At 43.1% G+C, this 20,471-nt stretch overlaps 1 protein-coding gene across 9 annotated transcripts in view; it reads right to left on the bottom strand.

Annotated features, from left to right (window-relative positions):
- ARHGAP27 (Rho GTPase activating protein 27) overlaps positions 1-20,471 on the bottom strand; it is a 785,924-nt gene that overhangs the window by 49,632 nt on the left and 715,821 nt on the right. For all 9 annotated transcript variants that reach the window (XM_069634066.1, XM_069634072.1, XM_069634069.1 and 6 more), the window contains 4 exons: positions 20,087-20,215; positions 19,203-19,301; positions 16,853-16,930; positions 4,763-4,897 (listed from right to left, as the gene is read on the bottom strand). In XM_069634066.1, coding sequence (XP_069490167.1) covers positions 4,763-4,897; positions 16,853-16,930; positions 19,203-19,301; positions 20,087-20,215 — 441 coding nt within the window. The remainder of the gene's footprint in view (positions 1-4,762; positions 4,898-16,852; positions 16,931-19,202; positions 19,302-20,086; positions 20,216-20,471) is intronic.

The raw sequence follows: 20,471 nt of genomic DNA, 5'->3' as shown, positions 1-20,471 counted from the left end.
GAGCTGTCCAGTGTTGAAATCGCTTCAATACAGTTACAATGTATTTCAGCACTGGACAGCTCCCTCTAACTTGTGTGGTGTTTTGTTTATTGTTTATACATTGAAATGCTTTTCCATCGAAATTCAATGAATATTCATTTCGATGGAAAGGTATTTCAATCAATACATTTCAATGGAAAAGGAGTCTATGGACGTTTTTTCGATGGAAAGACTGTATACCGGAGGTGGATTGCTGAACGCGTGTGCAAGGTGAGGTTTTGTGAGTGCAAGGTGTGCGAGTGATGCTAACCGAGGGAGCATAGGACAGTGAGAGAGACTTGAAAGGTGACTAGGAGTGATAGAAGGTTGATTGTGAAAGAATGGAGGATGGAGTATAATGGAGTGGAGAACGGGAGTGGCGAGAAGTAGAGGGGACACAGGGTGAGTAGTAATGAAAGGTAGGCTTGAGCAAGAAAATCAGAGGGGAGGAATGAGAGAGGAAGCGAGAGATAAAGGAGAGTTGGAGGAACAGAAGGGAAGAGTAGAAGACAGGACAAGGAAGAATAGAAAGTAAGGAAGAGGAGTACAAGAGTGTGAAAGTTAGGACCAATTGAGACATAGGTGAATAGAAAGCACCTCTTCTTTTAACATTCTGGTTGTGGGACCTAGGTTATGTGAAGGGTCAGGAATTAAACTGAGACACTGTGGATTCATGTTTTTGCCCACATACTTTTTATTAAACAAAATGGGTTTAGAAAACGCCTCTCTCTCCCTGCTCTAAGAGGTTTTTCCCTACAAAAACAAAACGTATGGGTTGGTCCTTTGTCAGAATATACAAAACACTGTCTGGTGAACTCTCTTGCCAGGCTTCCTCTTACTCCGGAATTTGCTTTGTTCACACTCCTTGGTTATCTCTTGCTATCTTTCTGTCAGGATTCACTCATATAGCATTGTCCAATTTGACCCTGCCTGGAAAGTTCTCACCAGGGCTTGCCTTTTACATAAACACCTCTTGCTTGCAAATGCCTGGTGTACTCTCCTGCCAGTGTTTTGTTTATCTGTAAACCACATCTATCACTGACTGGATCAAATCTTTCCTAGCCAATAGATCCACGTGGGTATTCATTGAGGACTTTATTGCCTCAGCTGTCCAGTCATTTGGTCGACTACAAACTGGTCGACGTCATTTGGTCGAAAACCAAATGGTCGAATTTTTTTTTTTTAAATTTATATATGTGTTTTGTGGGTTTTCGTGTAGAAAAAAAAAAGAAAGAAAAAAAGGGGTGAAAATAAAAAAAAAGATTCGACCATTTCGTTTTCGACCAAATTGATTCGACCAGTTGTCCAGTCGACCAATTGTTTTCGACCAAATGACTGGCATCCATTGCCTCACACGCAATTGTCACCTGAGGAGTACCCAAAGGCTCCTGCCTCTCCCCCACTCTTTCCAACATTTATATGAAACCCCTTTTCGACACCTAGACCTCTTCAGCATCTCATTATACAGCTCCTCATCCCGCTCTCTGGATCCCATGCACAGGACTCTGCTACCATCAACACGGTGTATGAAGTCGTGCAAAACTGGATGACATCTCACTTACAATGCCTCGATGATAAAATTGAAATCGTCATAATCGGCTCTCTCTCCACGCTACGTAATAGACCCTGCCAACAAGAAATTTACCATTGATGGAAACCGGATCCCCACCTCATCTACACCCAAAACCCTAAGCGTATACCTGGATTCTACCTTTCACTCTCACGTCAGATGAACCATCGTCTCATCAGCGGCCTACACCGCCAAACTCCTTGATGCCAGCAAACGCTTCCTCTCCACGCACAACTGCCTCTCTATTGCAAGAGCCATCACAGGAGCCAAACTGGACTATTGCTATGCCTTGCTCGCCGGTACCTCCAAGCGCAACTTGAACAAACTACAAACTATTCAGAATACTGCCCTCCGAGAGGCCACAGGTTGCTCCAAATTTGACCACGTCTCAGAAGGAGAGACGCACACTGGCTACCTATCCACGAGAGGATCACATTCAAAACTCTATCCATAGTCCACAAATGCCTTTCCAATACAGCCACAACCTACCTATTGCGCTGCATGCAGAAATACTTCCCTGCCCGATCACTCAGATTTGCGAACTGTCACCTTCCCAAGACCCCCAACTTCAGTCACCTTTTGGTGGGGGGCAAAAGCTTCCCGGTTGTGGCTACCTAACTGTGGAACAATCTCCCACCGGTCCTCGGAAAGGAACCTGCCTATTGGACCTTTTGCAAAAATCTAAAGACTTGGATATTCACCTAATACAGCACCTTCTCAGACTTGATGCTCATCCTGATGATAAGAAACCCCAAGGCCTACTGTCCACCCTAAGCAGCACCCTCCCAGACTTGACCCCCAGTTTTCCTCTATATCTCCCACCCTTGTCCCCCCCCACTCGTCCTCCCTCTCCTCTATGTAACTAACACCTAGATACCCAAGGGGTTTATGCGCTGCAATAAATGCAAAAATAAATTTTAAAAAACTTCTCATACATTTGTTTTCATATTCTCAAACACTTATGATGTGTAATGCATGGTATACACTCCTGCCGGGGGCTTACACGTATTCCCATATACTTGGGTCTTGAAATGCCTGGTACACTCTCCTGTCAGGAGTTCCTTTCAGATGCACATTTCTGTAGCTCACGGCTGCCTGATATAATTTCCTGGCGGGCAGGACGTCCTATACTCGCATTGCGCACACTTGCAAACTTGACAGTCTCTTGTTATGACACTATTTGTTATTTGGCACCTTTTGTTCTGTCTCATTCAGCTCATTTGCTTCCATTTCCTTTTGGCACCATTGTTCGAATAAATTCACACATTTGCAAATTTGACAGTTTTTCATTATTATATGGTTCATTCTTTAAACGATAGGGCACCTTTCTTTCCATTTCATTCATTCATTACATTTACTTCGGTTTCCTTTTGGCACCATTGTTTGCATGCCCCGGTGTCTACTCTTCTCTTGGGTGAACTCACTGAGTTGTTGCAACAGTAGCAGATTCTATCACAGTGAACTGTTAATGGCCTGCGGGTATCCCGGTGTCCTCTCTGGGGTTCGCCACCTCTGCTGCACAGTTCCCATCCTGTTTACGTGTCTCGCTCGCCTGCTTCACATCTTACTGGACTCCAGTAGCGCGGAGCCTGCTCCCCGGTAGAGCTGCACGTCGGAATGCCTTCCTCTTCACTCTGGCGTTTCCCGAAGCTTGCCCAGCAGGGCAGTCTTTCTCCTCTGGCTCCTCTCTGGAGCCATTTGGCTCCACAGGCACTCCCTCTGTCAACACTGAGTGGATAGGTGTCTTCCATGCAGGTCTCCATACTCTGCTGATCTCTCTGTTTAAATATCCCGCCTGCAGTCAGGCGCTTTCAACAATTAGAACACAGTGTGTTTTCCTGATCTTTCGTGATCCTCATTACTCGCCTCATCTTTCTCAAGGCAGTATTTTCAACCTTAGAAAAAGGAAAGTTAACTTGCGTTCTTTAACAAGCAGAGTTTGAGGAGATGCCTTTAATAAGGTTAAATGGCGAGTTGGGAGGATTTATATTCAGGGGTTGATGTAATGTTTCCAGTGATTTTAGGAGGGAGGTTTGGCAGCTTATATACAGAGTGGGAAAAAGCATTTCCAATAGTTTCAAATGGCAAGTCAGATTTTAGAAAACTTGAGGGAGATGAGAATTATTACTCCCCAGATAACCTGATGTTCATCACCCCCTGCCTCTTCCTCGCCTTCATAGTCTCCCTACTAGGTATTTGATGGCCAAACAACCCATCCTTACACTGTTATGAGAATTGAGGGCAACAACAAGCCATTAAGGTAGGGGGGGGCTGGGTAAGTATCCATTAAGGAAAAAGGAGGATATATGTTATTGTCTCAGGAGGATAGCTCAGCGGCAACATGCTCGCCTTGGAAACAAGAGGACACGAAGCAACACAGGTTCGACCCCCGGGTACCTCTGGGTATTAAGCGCATTATAAATACGCAACTAAGGCATAATTCCTGTAACAGCTCCTCGTTACCCCCGGGCTGTGTGAGTGCTTTAAAAATGCAAATAAATAAAAATAAATACATTATTTTCTCCATCAATGTTATCAGGTTTTCCTGAGAGCTACCACCCCTCAGAAGGCCTCCCCCAAGATCAGGTAGCAGCTGCCATCCCCTAGCCACATGGGGTTGGGAGAGGTCCTCACAGGGAAAGTAGTGATTGGATTCATCACAGTTACGATTCACCTGGATTGTTCCCACAGGGGAGAGAGAGAAATTGTGTGAGACAATACTTACTATAAACTCAATGGTCTGTTCTGCTCATTGTTGGTGCAGTTCATTTTTTTGGGGCGCATCCCATATGCTTGAGAGCACAGAGATTTGGGAGTTTAGTTAACAGTTCCTCTGTGGCCAAAGAGTGCTCATTGGTTATAACTACCAAACAAGGTGTTTTCAAATCTCACTGTATTTTTTGCATTTTGCACCAAAAACATTTTAGAGGCTTGCATCTGCTACTCCAAAGGCCATTGCTAGGTTCATTAGGGGAAGCTCTGAAATGATTTAACTTTTTAGTCTGCATGCTTTTTCTTTGCTTTCAAAAGAAAGAAAACATTATGCAGAACTTAATTGCATTGTGGAAAGCTTCAACCATAGCTGTGAATAAATGTATAGGTTACACAGGAGTGAGACCTATGTAAATATAGAAACAAGAATGACATTCAAATATTACTGTTCCTTCTTCATACTTATTGCACTGATGAATCGATCGAAATGGCTAAATGGAAAAAGCGGTTCTGGAAGTTCCCGGAAAAATAACTTCAGGGCTCCTGTGATAACGTGGACGTCCTCCCAGCGGCCATCGTCCAGGTTCAAATTCTCCTCTATGACCAAAGACAAAGAGGAATGTTAAAATGTGCATGTAAGACGGCAAAAGCATGTGAGCAGTTCTTTCATAAATAACAGTGCAGGGCAGCTTTTGCAATCACTTTCAAAAGGCAGTAGTGGATAATTACCTCAGAGCATTTTTCTTCACAAACTACAAAATGATCAAAAAGGACCATGAAAATCAACTGTGTCATTGAATATCACAATCTGAATTCCGCTTTTTACTTCTGCTACAGCAACTGGCACACACCCTTTTTAATTTCCTTCCTGCAATCCTGATACTGCCCTTCTCATTGGGATCCGTTTCTGAACATTTTTCTGTGGTACTCTCATATTTCTTTTTGGTTGTCCGCTCTAAACAGACTACCTTGTTGTCTTCCTACCTTGACTTTTATACTCCACTCTTCCACTAATCAGTAGCGTGTGACAGTCCCTTCGAGGAGGCTAGGGCATAGGTCCCTGCGGAACCTGGGCCCGGAGGAGGTATATGGGGGAATTCTACAGGGCTTCCGGCATGTTCTTAGCCACATGTATAGACTGAACCAAAAGGCCCTGAGCCCAAGCATGATCCCAGTACTAGGATCCCCCACCTTCCACATAACCCTGGCGTGGCCAGAGGATGGAAACCACGATACTACTGTCGTGACACATTATAGAGAGAATCACGCCGCATGCGGAAAGACCCACGAGTGCATACTTTACCAAGAGCACTGTTAACTTCATGAGCACAGTAAACAAAAATATTACAGACCTTACCCACAGCAATACGGGGGAATTTGCCATAAAGCCAGCAGGACAGGGGAGCCCACAGACAGCAAAGACACACAGCGCCGTGCAAGGGTGCCACCATGTTGGAGTCAGGCTCCAAGATAGTAAACATTGTTTTATATGCTCAAAATGCAGAACCATGGCCAGGACAAGTTACAAGGTACACCTAGGGAATTGGTAGTTTGTCCAGGTTCTAACCCATCAAGCATCCCCAACACCCTTCATACAAAGGTGCTACCAATACTGCAAATAACTGTCACAATTACAACCCAGTGAGGGGCATAAAAGGGGTTCAGGGGAATGCAAGAGTCTGGGAGTTAGGAGTTTACATCCCCTAATATTAAAAAAAAAAGGAGAATAGGAAGAGGTTGAGTACCTTGAATGGGGAGAGAGGAAAACAGAGAGGAAAGAAGACAAGGCATGGGGACGGTAAAACGGAAGAGGAAAGAAGGAAGGGAAAGATGTGGAGAGGACAGAGGAAGAAGACGGTGGGAGAAAATAGATGACCAGAGGGGGAGCATAAGAGGTGGAGAGGAGAAATAAAGGGCCACGTTACGAGTTTGGCAGTAGTTCAGTGGTAATTCCACCAAACTCGTTTACCGGTAGTGCCACTTGGTCCCGCAGACATACCGTGGGATTACAAGTTGCGGGAGAGGGGTGTAAATCCCTGTTTTCAGAGTCCAGAGAACTCCATGGTGTTTTCGGCACAATTACCCACAGCAGTAGTTCTGCTGTGGTAATTCAGCCAAGAAATTGTAGTAGAGTGGCAGATTCACCTCCAGTTGTGTACCCACCCCACTGCCATTCTTGTAGTTTGGTGGTGCAGGAATGCAGCGGTAATGGAATTACCATTACCTTATCCTACCACTAATTGTGGTAACCTGGAATGAGGACCAGGTGAAAGCATGTTAGTTGCTACAAAATGTATTTAATATAACATACAATCCTATCTATCCCTAATTAGAGGTGGTTTCCCCAACTCAACAAAATTAAAACTTGGGCCCGTCAAGAAGTTGTTGTGTCAAATGAAAAAGTACTGTTTTAGTGAAAACTCCTATTCTATGCCTGTCACTTAAATATAAATCATATGAAACAGGTGGTGGTGCCAGAATTAAGAGAGCAACTGAAGGACAAGGCAAAAGGTATTACATCAAATCATCAATTTCTTTTAATTATAAATTGAAGTAAAAAATTCATTTTACACATCTTTAATTCATTTTTATAAAAAAAACATCCTAAATCACAGACATTCATACATTCATTCAACTAATGCAACTCTAAAAATGATGCATTTAGATTTTCTCATGGAAATGTGAGACCATTGCAAAAACAGTTCCATTGTTCAGATAAAAAGTTTTTTGTTGTTCATTCAAAAAGACAATTAATATTATCTAAAGCATTCAATTTGTATTTTTACAAATACAATTCCTATCTAAAAGAGAATACAAAATAAATTTCAATATTTAGTGGTTCATTCCAGACAAAAAGTATCAACTATTAGTGCCCAGACTATTAGTGCCCAAATGAGTCTTCTTAATCAGACAGGCTTCTTAGTAAATAGTTTCGACTTGATTGGTAATCTATGTCTTCATCAGGATAGGGATGAACCTAACAACACTTCTAGGAAGAAAAACAGAAAAAGTAATATAATTAAAATTTAATAAAAAATACCTAAATACCTTCAGTCACTCAGTTGCTCTCTTTTAATGACAATAGTCCAAATAAGGGGAGAGGACAAATAAAGTCTCACTCTACAACCCACTCGAAATTCGGCTAAATGAAAAGAACTTACTCCAATTCATAGAACCCAAAGGCCTCGTGTACAATCCAGCCCCCCCCAAAAAAAACTCCCTCAAAAATTAATGGAAGATGGAGGAATAACTACAAGGGAAAAAGAATCATTTTCCAAAAATGGGACACTATAATTTCATGTCACTGTATTTCACCAAATCTGAACCCCGTTCTCTCCATGTCTTCATTTGGATATTAGTTAAAATCATACCTGAAAACTCTACAGAAAATGGTTTAATGATCTTCACTTGACCGGCATCTCATCTAAACTTGAGATACTAGGTCTGAAACAGGTATATGTCGTTGTGCCACACGCTCCTGTGATCATGCAAAGTCCCTACAAGACACAAACATAAGAAAGGTAAGTAAGTGGTAGTTCCCTTCCCTTTCTTTATCATCAAGGCACGTAGTGAAGTGTGGTTTGAAGTAACATCAGCGTCACTTGTTTTAATTTCGACCTTTCAGGAAACTACCACGCGTATACAACAGGAACGGTCACATGAAGGGGACATGACCCGCGGTTTGCCTTTTCCTTAACTGAGTGTACAAAAGACAGCTTTAAGAGCTGTATTCGTGAGGTAAGGGAAGTTGGCCTCCCTCTTTTGTATATAAGGGCTTTTTCCTGCTTTGTATAGATGGGCTATATACTTAGAGTTTTCCCTTTAGCAAGAAAGGGCATTTAAATTGACGCACGGTCTCATATCTGTTTTTACAGAGAAAGAGCGTGTCTACGGACTGAGGCATTATGAAAATGATGAGAAAACTTTTGACTGCAATAGAGACAGATTGTGCTTACAATATACGCAAATAAAGCCAAAGAAACTTACATATTTGGCATTGAGGTAACTTTGATGCTACTATCTCTGGTATTGGCTGTGGCTTCTTCTTTTTCGCAGTACAAATAGGAATTATGTTTGTGTCTTGCAGGGACTTTGCATGATCACAGGAGCGTGCTGCACAACGACATATACCTGTTTCAGACCTAGTATCTCAAGTTTAGATGAGATGCCGGTCAAGTGAAGATCATTAAACCATTTTCTGTAGAGTTTTCAGGTATGATTTTAACTAATATCCAAATGAAGACATGGAGAGAACGGGGTGTTAGATTTGGTGAAACACAGTGACATGAAATTATATAGTGTCCCATTTTTGGAAAATGATTCTTTTTCCCTTGTAGTTATTCCTCCCTCTTCCATTAATTTTTTAGGGAGTTTTTTTTGTTTTGTGGGGGCTGGATTGTACACGAGGCCTTTGGGTTCTATGAATTGGAGTAAGTTCTTTTCATTTAGCCAAATTTTGAGTTGGTTGTAGAGTGAGACTTTATTTGTCCTCTCCCCTTATTTGGACTATTGTCATTAAAAGAGAGCAACTGAGTGAATGAAGGTATTTAGGTATTTTTTATTAAATTTTTCTGTTTTTCTTCCTAGAAGTGTTGTTAGGTTCATCCCTATCCTGATGAAGACATAGATTACCAATCAAGTCGAAACTATTTACTAAGAAGCCTGTCTGATTAAGAAGACTCATTTGGGCACTAATAGTCTGGGCACTAATAGTTGATACTTTGTCTGGAATGAACCAGTAAATATTGAAATTTATTTTGTATTCTCTTTTAGATGGGAATAGTATTTGTAAAAATACAAATTGAACGCTTTAGATAATATTAATTGTCTTTTTGAATGAACAACAAAAAACTTTTTATCTGAACAATGGAACTGTTTTTGCAATGGTCTCACATTTCCATAAGAAAATCTAAATGCATTATTTTTAGAGTTGCATTAGTTGAATGAATGTATGAATGTCTGATTTAGGATGTTTTTTTATAAAAATGAATTAAAGATGTGTAAAATGAATTTTTTACTTCAATTTATAATTATAAATATAAAATATAATTTATAAATATGCATTGCTTTACCTCCAGGTGCCAGTTGTTGGAGGTTCCCACCATTTTTGTTGGGTTACTTAAATATAAATCACCAAGGTGATCGAAAGAGTTCTTATCCCAACCCAGGAGAATGACTCCTTTCTCCTGGGTAGAACTGTCTTCAAAGTTCAGGTTTGCATACAGTTCCAGAAATATCACGGGACTAGGAGTATGGCTCCCTTCGGCTAGTTTCTGCCCAGTTTTCAACAGGTTTTCCTTGAGTCACTTGAATTTTAGATTCTTCATCAATTCATTAAGCTCTCTCTACAGATTTTGAATTATCTCCAGCTGGACACTGTCCGTCAACTTGCCCCCACTGGGACGAGGGAGAGACTCACAGAGCTCCCCTTGACTCTTCAATACCACAGTCTTATGGAACTAGCCAGGGAGTTGCCTCACAAAATGATTTACTTCTCTCTGGTCTTCTTGTTTCACTTTCATATGTTTTCCTGGCCCCCTCCCAAACTTATTACTGTTCCCTTCTCTCCGGGAACTCTTCATCGGTTGCACCAGGGGTCGTGGGTTCATTCTCTCTCTTCTTCTCTTGTTTGGGCTGCTTGACTTTGCGGCCCATTTTCAGTCCACCCGTTACAAGTCGCACAAACACCACAGTTCCACTTCCTATGCAATCGCCTACAAGGCTCCGCAGTAGGCTAGTGTTGGTGGTTTGGTGTAGTTCTTGGACCCAACAGGCCACCCACCACAGGCCACGCCACCACCACACTGACTCTCAGCTTCAAGGTTGTCGACACCTAGCCGACTGCCGGGGCGCTTCCCCACATCCCTCAATTCATTCTCGGCACTCTACACTGCTGCTTTGTTACAGCATTCAATCGCTTAATTCCCTTAGGGGATTCATCCAATTTGCTAGGGCTCTCTCCAATTGTCTTTTCAAAATCCTCTTTAAAGGCAATCTTTGCCTAGAGCTACTTTCACTATCACAAATTTGAAAAGTCTCTCTTTATAGGACATCCAACTTGTATTTTGAGTACTATGACCAATCTTATCCTTATCAGAGTTCTCAATCCCCTTACAAAGTGGCTTTTCACTGGGACAAGTACAATGATCCCAGTGAAGACTCTTTTTATTACTCTGCTTTTCCCTGGGACGAGTATAATGAACCCAGTAAGGACTCTCACTCTTCTGGTTACTTTGCGTCTTACTGGGACGAGTGCAAGTATAATATTTGTTATACCCGCTACCCTCCCTATGTCTCCTGCTCTTCCAGTTACCTTTGTGGTGTTTGGACTGCTTCACCGGGTTGGTAGTTTGCCTCTTGGACTCTTCTCCGTGGGTCAGGATGGTAACCGTTTCTTTCTCCGACACCCTCTGTAGTGTTTCTTTGTGCATGGCTTGGTTGTCTGGGAAGCGTTTCCCAATACTCTCTCCTTGGTTGTGGGGTCTGGATTTCTCTTTCCAGAGACCTACAGACATTTGCCGAGCTCTCCAGAGCATTGTTGTTTCCTGGTGTGACTCGCCCATCAGGGTGTCCAGTTTTTCTCCCTTCGTAGGAAACCGCACCTTCGCTTCCTCGCCTCTCGGTTTGCTGCCACAGCAGCTTTGAACTTCCCAGGTTTCTCTCTCTCAATGGCGTCCCCGCCTACAATACTTATGACACTGTGCTGGGGCTTCCTCTGCGTAGTTATAGTCTGTCTTTTGTGTTGGACCGGTGTTCATTATTGTTCCATTGGTTTCCTTTGTCACAGTACCAGACAGGTACTTTTTCTCAGGTGACATATCACATTAGCAAATCTATAGTGATTTGTCCTGTTTTCTTCCAGCAGGCTTCACTAACTTTGGTTGTTGAGATATTTGGGTAGGGAGTTCCTCATCAGAATGGGAGTCCTTGTCCCCATGTTGGGGGGGGGGGGCAGAGGGTAGTCTCTCCCAACGAGGTCCCGCTTGCCTCTACCCCTATGGAGGGTATCGCGTAGTGGGCTCACCTTCCTGCCCTCACAGGGAAAGGCTCCCCCCCTTGGGAGAAGCAACAAAACGCCATGATTTGTCACAGTACCAAGGATATCACATGCGGAATTGGGCCATAGGACCTCAAGTCACCAAAGACAAGGCAATCCAGAACAAAGGGATATTGGTTGTGATGAAGTTCCCTGCCTGGAGCTTCGTCTAGTACCCCTTGAGCCAGGTGACTCAGGGAGTCAAGGGAGCCAAGCCGGTTAGATACATATGAATGTCCAATAATGCCCCTCAAAAACCGGATCTGGGAAGCGGAATTAGAGACCGGAGAGAGGGTAACCATGACAAAATACCCAGTTAGGTCACTTAAGCCAAGGTAGACACCAGGAAACCTGCCTCAGGGCCCAAACACAAAAAAGTGGACTAGTCCCTTCAAGGACAGGGAGACCACAGAAAACGCCTCCAAGGCCTGGAGGGAAACATTAATACCCCTAGAGCCACCCTAACACACATGCTTTCCGAACAACAGCGCAGTACAATATCCTCCACACAAGCAGCTTGTCCAGACTCTACATCCACACAGTTCAAGAATGGCCACTAGGAGTCCTTTAGATCTAGTCCCGCCCCTTTAGCCTCATTCTAACTATCAGGAAGTGAGAGAACCTATCCAATCCAAACACTGACAACCTTTAGTCTCATAGCTGCAGGCTCCATCAGCCCTAGTTCCAATCAGTGGGTGGGGGGATGTTACTATGTATGCCAAACATCCCAGTGAAGTCTGGTGGGTGACAGGTGCAGATGGCTTCGGTTTGGAGAAGGCTGGAGAGTGAACACTGCTGGAGAGAAGAGGTGCAGCAGAGACTTTGTAGAAGCCTGGAGACAGATGTGTGCTACACAGCAGAGCTTGTGAGGTTGCAGTAGGAGAGAGGAGGAGGTGATCTCTACACAAGATAGGACATTGGTGAGTTAAAGGGGAGAGCAGAGAGGGTCAGAAGGAGGAAGTAAAACCAGGAGTGGAAGGCAGCAGTACGAAAAAAGGAATGAAGGAAGGCAGTAAAATCAGAGTGTAGTGGCAGGAGGAGATGAAAGCAGAGGAAAGGAGAGAGGAAATAAAACCTGGAGTGGAGTTGAACAAAGGAGTAATATTAGAAGGCCATAGGGAGGAAGTAAAACCCAGAGTGAAGTTAAGATGGTGAAAGTAACCAAGGAAGTGGCGGTGATAGGCAACAAGGAGAATGTGGTTGAGGAGGTGGTTACACTATAGAGGAAGAAGGCTGGAAGAGCAAGAGAAAAGGAAGAGACAGTGGGAAGAGTCCAATAACTTACTACAGAGAATTTGATGAATCAGCAGAAGGAGGGCATAGGCAAGAGGGCAGACTACAGACTATTTGTCTTGAGATGGGGAGAATGAAGAACATTGGCCAAGGGAAGATGAGAAAATAGAGGAGAAAAAGAAAGCACTAGCGAAATGAGATCAGGACTTTATTGAGGGATTGAAAACAGGGCCAAGAGCCAGAAGCAGGTTAGTCAGCTAGAAGCCAGAGGTTCCAGGGGGGCAGGTCAGGCCTTAGGCAGGTCAAACAGGTGAGAGGAGTTCCAGTGGGAGACAGGGAACCTAGTGAGAGGGTGTGGGGAGAACAAAGCCAGGAAAGGAAGTCTAGCAGGAATGTATGCTTCTCGCCTAGCTGATCCCAATTCCTCTGAAAAATAACCCAGAGTGTGCTGCAGAACATCAAGGACTGGCTTAGTCTTAGGATATGTGACCCCAGAAAGGCCACACCTAGGCTCAAAGGAAGGGCTAGCTACATCCTGGAGCCTGTGTCATTAAAGAGGAATATTTTAGCTCATCTGATGGCAGAGACTCAAAAGCCTGACCAATCACCCTGAGATTGGGAAAGCTTTTCAAAGAGACATTTCTGAAAGGCGGCCATCCTGGGTATGTTATTTCCTTGGGGAAGAGCCTGTTTATGTTTAAATTGCCCACCCATATTTACAATCCCCAAAAGAAATGTTGAACCTGTTCTTGGCATACTTATTGGCCCAAAATGTCCAATCTCTGATCAAGAAGAAATAGATCTTCTGTCATTCTTAGAATTTGTTTGATATCATTCATTCCCCAATTATCCACTGACTGATGTGCTGGCCAACCACGGAACAAATCCTTGAAATGGAGGGATTTGGCTAAGAAAGCTTTTCAAGATCTGAAAACTGCCTTATGTAACCCAACCAACTTCAACCAATTAGTTGCGCTCCAAACCAATACATGTAATGTAGGTCTCTCTCAGATCTAAGATGGAGAGGAAAAAACAGTCCTGTTCAGCCACAAATTGTATTCACTGGACAGAATATTAGACAACAGGGCAGGAAAACCTCAGTGATCATATGGAGGACCTTCATTGTTGTGTGGCTGCAAGAATATTCACCCTCATCACAGATCATGTTCCCCCGACACAGGGGTCACGGCACAAGGATACAAATGCTCGATTCCTGGAGTTACAACCTTTACAATAATCCAAGTAAGTGGAAAGAAAATAGGATAATGCAGATTTCCTCTCACACTTCCACATTATTTGCAAAACAAAAGGAGAAGAGAGAGTTCAGGATAAATTAAGTGCTGTGGTGGGTCAGAAGAAGGACACAGACTGACTTTCCATCTCAGTGATTTGTATTAAATAAAAAGGAATAAGCACCTATCTTTCACTATGCTAAGGGTTTTCCCTGCCTAACAAAACTAACTGAGGTGCTTGTCAGTGTGTGTCCCAAATTAGAACCGGTCCACTGTCCCAACCACTATCATAACAAAACCACAGAGAATGACTCTTCCCCTGTATGCTGGTTCTTTGCCGAGTTCAGGCAAATTATTCTCAACTAGTTCTTGGTAATTACTTTTACTAATTCACACAGTGCCGATACTGGGTTCTTTAAGTTGCCAACCTTCTTTTTCATATGTCTGTTCTTTCGTGCCCTCTTGTTCTTTTTTTGTCTTATTTTGTTTGTATTCATTCTTCTTTCACAGGGTAACTTTATCCAACACTTAGGAATTTTCCCTTAACTTCCTGGGTTCTCAATACTTATTGCACAGTTTCTGGTTTCACTTTGAACTTGGCCCTTATTCTTTGTTTCACTCTGCTCTTCAGGTACTCCTCTTTCACAAGGTTTCTTATCTTGTAATATCTCAGGTTGTCTTCTTCTTGAATACTTTGATTATAGACCTTTGATTAAGGATTATCCTTACATGTTAATTCTTTATCTTGACTGGGATGACTGAGCGTTCCACTAATGATTCTCTCTCTCTCTTCATTCTAAATCAATCTCTTATTTCTACTGGGATGAGTATGAGCATTCCAGTAATGGCCTTCAGTACCCTCCAGGTCTCCCGCTTTCCCAGTTACCTTTCGTGCTCAGGGATAACATCACCGGGTTTACTGGTTGGGACCTTCTATTCTACTTATCAGGCTGGCCTCTTGGAACTCTTCTGCTGTTCTTCTTTCTTGTTGCTGCATATACGATTTCCCCAGCATCTTGTTTGCCGGTATGTTCTGTGTGGCATCCATGGAAGTAGTGTCAGCGTCGTTAACAGACCCACTGGTCAACCACTGCTTTGTTGTGGTCACACCACCACTTTGCTTTTGTCTAGGATGAGGATGCCTGGCATCTGATTCGGCTTCTCTCCTCGCATCCCGACACCGTGTGCATGAAGTTTCACTCCGTTCCCTCTCTGGTTCAGACAATGCGCATCCAGTTTTTCTTTAGATACGCCAGCAAGTGAATGTGTAACTCGTGGGTTCTCCATCTCTCTTCCCAGTCTCTGGCTCTTTATTTTGATATGTCACAGTGGTTGTTCACCAGCGCATTCTCGCAGTCCTTTCTCTCTGGTTTCTTTTTACTGTGTGCCCATCCACAGACCTTTTTCTTCATCTCTGTACAAGGTAGTTTTTCCTTCAAAGGGATAATCCGAGTTTATTGAGGACAATAAGATTTTGGTATTTTCTTCACAATCTTGCCTGAATGTGTTACGAGGTGAATTCTTGGTATGTTTCTAAGGAAGTTATTTGTAAGAATAGGAGTCCTTATTCCCAAAGGGGAAGTCTCTCCTGGTGAGGTCCTGCATGCTCTACTGGCAAGGAGGGTGTTGCGGATAGGCTCACATCCCTATCCTCATAGGGAAGGTCTCCCCCTTCTGGAGAAGTGACTGATCCATGCGATTCATCACAGTGCCCTGAGAGCAGTCATGTGCTCCAGCCCGCTGCACCATGAATTGCTGAAGAGACCCTGGCAGTACAGAAGGAGGTGTCTAGATGTGGCCGGTATGAGGTGTACATTGTTGTCAAGAGGTGCAGCAGAGTCGACATTACTCTGTCCTGCTGGCAGAGGAACTGTGATGCGTCTGAACAGAAAGAGTTGAGAGGCTATGGCTTAAAGGATGTCAGATATTAAGCCACTGAGCAGTGAAAGTAGCCCTTGAAAGTGCAAAGGGAAAGAAAGGCTTGTGGTACACTGCCAAGAGCAGAACACAAGAGAAACAGGGTCAGATGAGAGCCCAGCTAAGTGTTGCGGCTGGATGGAATCCCAAAATGAGGGCCCAGAAAGGGGAACCGAGTGAGAGGGACAGATCAAACTATGGGGTGAACCGGATGAGAGGGAGAGCATGCAAAACATGTGCCTTACACCAATCTGAGCAGAAACAGTGGGCTGGAAGAAATACCTAAGAAAACTCAGCAGTGCATAACCACCGAGCACTAATCCAAGGAGTAACGAGGAACCCAGTTATCTGGGTTGACTGCTCCAAAGTACCACAGAGGAATAAAACATGCAGAAAACAGAGTACAACACAAAGATAAGATTTATAGTGTAGGTTACTGAATCACACTATGAATGCCCAGTTGACTAGAATTTGTAGACTAGAACTCAAACTTGAGTTTGAGAATGAGAAAAGGTATATGGAGGAGGAGTACCTGGGTTGAATTACAAATGAGCAGTTCTCAATGTTGCATGATATGGTATATTACCGGGATGTATAAAGTGCACTGCTGCCATTTGAATGCTGAACTCAGACCCAGAGATCCTAGAGCAAACTGAGAATACTCCACAGACAGGAAATGCTGGACATCTCCCTAGGTCCCTTTGAAGAACAAATTGTGTGCTGCTTAAGGAGTTCCAACTCCTTAGGCATCTAAAGCAGAGACTAAGATATCAAAGTCATACCAATATGACTTGACCCCGAGAACAAGGGCCAACCCTGACAACTATATCAACATATTACAAATAAAGTTTCTAGTAAACCTTTATCCCAAGAGTCTGCTCTTTATTACCCAAAGTCTATCACTGTACCCTGGGTTGTAGGTCGATTAATTATTACATTTATTAGTTTAGAAAGTTGCATTTTAAGTTCTGTTTCTGTAAAAACCTAAACATACTATTTAAAATAAAATAAAGATAGTTGAAAGTGACCCCTCCCGCCCATACTACATGATCATGTCATGGTCCTGATAAAGTATAAAATTCATAGTGCAATTGTTCCTCATGCAGATGAACTAAACTCAAATTGCTTACGTACCATGATCCACTTTAAAGCGTAACTTCTGTATTGTTGCCAGATTGCCACTGATTCGGTAGAGCCCATCAATATCCAAACCTATGAAAACCAAAACAATATTTGAAGATTAGTGAGTGTAAATAAAGGGAGAACTATGTTTCCAGCTGCCAAATCTCACTGATCACTGTGCAGTGCCATGAAACCCACCCCAAGCGCATACAAACAATTATTTCAAATCCTGTGGGGCAGTGTAGGGAAAAGGATCCGAAAATAGGATTTGGGGCAAGATATGGGAGGGACTGCATGAGCAAAAGCCAGTCCTCATGACAGTGAAGCAGGACTTTAGAGAATAATGCAACAATGAAAAGGCATATCATGCAGTAATGAAATATGTGTAAAACCCAAACACTTCATATCTAGCAAGCAGAAAATAACTGAAATAAAGATTTCATTCTCACAAAGAACCCTTTAAATTATTTTTGGTGCAAAACAAGCTTTGGAAATTGGATTAGCCAACTGCAATATCTAGAGGGATTCCGTTTTTAGAATATTCTACTGAAGGAACAGCTGTTGTCGCCTGCACTCTCAGTTCTCACAGTAAACTCATGGTACTTCCTGCCCCCTCTATATTTCAACATACGCCAAATGTGTCCTGAACATCCACCCACTGCTGACAAATACTTGGCATCTGATGCACCCTCAACTTTCAACAACAGAATTCTTTGCTCCTCCTTCATCTGCCTCCCAAAGTATACAGATGCACCCGACCCGCATTCTCTCACACTCATGTCCAATGAATACTTGTTCTCAATTACATTCCCTCACTACCACACTACCAAAAAAAAAACCTAGATTATTCTTTACCAAACACAATGCTATCTTCTGATCCTGTTAGTACCTTCCACCAGGCAAAGCCCCAAAAAGCAGCCTTTGCCCTGGTGTAGATTGGCATGGTTGATTTGTACCCATACTTGGGTGTGCTATGTTCTAAAAATGGCAACTGGCCTCCACACATTAGGAGGATTGCGAAGACTGCCTCTGCAAGGATTGGCGGTCTTCTAAAACGTACTATACATATGGACATGAATATTAGACAAAGGTTTGAAGTGTTTGAGGCCAAGGTTCACTCTGCAATGTAGTACGGCAAGGAGATTAGGGGGGTATTGTAATTGCACAGACAGGAAAGTTATTCTAAACAGTTTCCTAAGGAAAAAGACCGGGCCGCCCCATGTGGTGCCTGGAACTGTGTGTCTGCGGCACCTGGGTGCAAGCCCAATTAAGGTTCGCATAATACGTTTGAAAACCCAATCTGATTTGAATACGAATCCAAACATTTATTAAGCGTTAGTGCAGATTGTAACTTCTCGTGTAAGTTTAAGTTCCGTTTGTATTTTTGATGGTAGTGCACTCCTACTCAAGAGGGGTTTCTCCCCAGTTTCATGCTCGTGCCGAATCATTACTAAGACTAGGGATTTGCAATCCAGCACTGCACTACGCAATGTGCATGCATGGGACAACAGGCCTCTGACCCAGGAGTCCACAGCACGTAGTGATCAGGATTAGGACCAGTAAGATTTAATTGCCGAGGGGCGCTCTGAGTTTCAAGGGCAGGCGCCAGGTAAGCAACCCTCAACCACAGGTATGTACCTGAAAGCAGAGCATGGGGCCAAAAATATTTCTTCCTTTATGAATGGATACTGGCTGCCCACAGATCCATTAATAGTCGGTCGCACTTATGTGCTCCATTCAGCCATGGGAAACAGCAAAGCAGAGAGTGGATGGCAGGCAGACTCATGACTGGCATAGCTTCGAATACACCCTCCTGACGAAGGAGGAGAACACTGTGCTCTCCCTTGTGTACGAGATATTAAAGAAACCCTTTGAAAAATGTGTTAGGCTTGTGCCTTCACATTAATTATGGTCTATGGTCCAGCACCCATGCACGTGTGATGAAGTCCACATTGTGTGTGCTCTATAAAGAGGATGTGCTCATTCACTGGGGTGCAATTGAGATGGTTTTAGAGCAGAGCTACACAGAAGCCTTTTTAATCACATGTAAAGGAGGTTATGGGTGTTAACGCTGCTTTCTGTAAGCCACCTGAGAGATTGACCCACTTTTGATTTTTTTTTAAATGGTGGTAACCCTTCTAAATGACTCCTACCCCACCCCTGGCCCTTAACTCTCTGTAGAGGGATGCAAGAGAACGGCAGCTTTTTTCCAGCAGCATTCAAACAGCGACCAATGGTATGTAGTACGAGAAAAGAATTAGGGAAAGTATGGGAAGAAGTGTTTAGACCAAATAAAACACAGAGGATACATGGGGCAATGAGCAGACGTGGAACACAGGGGTCTTGGGGCCCGATTGCAAACCTCTGCTTTCCACGGTCTTGATGCACTCCTTCACAAACCGGGGGACGGCGGTCTTCTCCCGTTCGCAGAGTTCGTGTAAATGGCAGCCAAATACTTGATCTGCAATAGCACAAAAGAACATTCCAATGAACATATTCGAGCTCAGCCTCCCACCCAGCAACATGTCATCACTTAAATCGTCCAAGCATGAAAATGACATTGACAATGCAATAACTGGTTCCAACTCATCCAGCTGGCAAATATCTATTGGTATACAAAGAATATGCAAGACTGGCAATCATTTCTGGTATATTGGGAGAGATACAACACATGGTGGTTTAGTGTCTCAGTACTATCTAAACCACTGTCACATTAATGTACCTTAAAAAGGCAATTTCTGCCTGCATGAAAGGATTCCTGGAAGGTAACCGGTGAACTGGCACTATTAACCAGCCCCTCTTGCAATTAAACATCTTAACCAAGTTTGACTTGAACTATTTTATTTCCAACGAATTCAGCACCCCCACACACAGCCCTGAATTAGAATTCTTAACTTCTAATGTTGAACTGTTTGTAGCGAAAACTGTGTGGGGGGGGGGTAAATGACATCTTGTATTTTAGCTAGTTGCATTATGGAATATAGGTTTTGGAAGCCCAGGATCATAATTCTCAGAACTTTGCTAAAATACTGAACTGAAGGCCAAGCAGGGTACTCTATGTATGGCCTTCGAAAATATCACCCCAAGAATCTGATGATGAAACATCAGGAACAGTAGTGCTTTCTTAGGTCTACTTTCTTTCACAAACCTTTGCAGGCCCTTAAAGTGTGAACAGAATGCAGCCAACACAAAAACAATTAAAAAATAATAATTTTCTTGCATTCAAAATTAGAATAAAAAAATCACCTTTAATAATTCCCTTGTCCCGCAGCGACTGTAAAGTTGGCCTTCTTTGCAACAATCTCTTCAGCTTATTCCGCACTCTGCTGGAATCAGTGCTGTCCATGGTGAGATCATTGTTTTTTGTAACAGTCCCTAAAATGCAAAATATACAGATTCAAATTAAAGTCTCCAGTGATGAAATCTACAATATTGAAAGAGCCCAATCCCAGCTTTAATGCACATAACCCCCACCTGCTATGGACGGAGCTATACAAATATTTACAAAGCCAACCTGTAGTTCTTACATTTGTGCAGTTATTATTTCACGTCATATCTCTTAGAATGGAGCCATGATAGGAGTTAAAGAATGCCAATTGGGGAGAGCATGGATAGAGAGGACGACATGTCT

Source organism: Ambystoma mexicanum, chromosome 13, assembly GCF_040938575.1.
Source record: "Ambystoma mexicanum isolate Mex_15411 chromosome 13, UKY_AmexF1_1, whole genome shotgun sequence".
NCBI classification, from domain to species: Eukaryota; Metazoa; Chordata; class Amphibia; order Caudata; family Ambystomatidae; genus Ambystoma; species Ambystoma mexicanum.
This window is presented reverse-complemented; position numbering and strand designations above follow the sequence as displayed.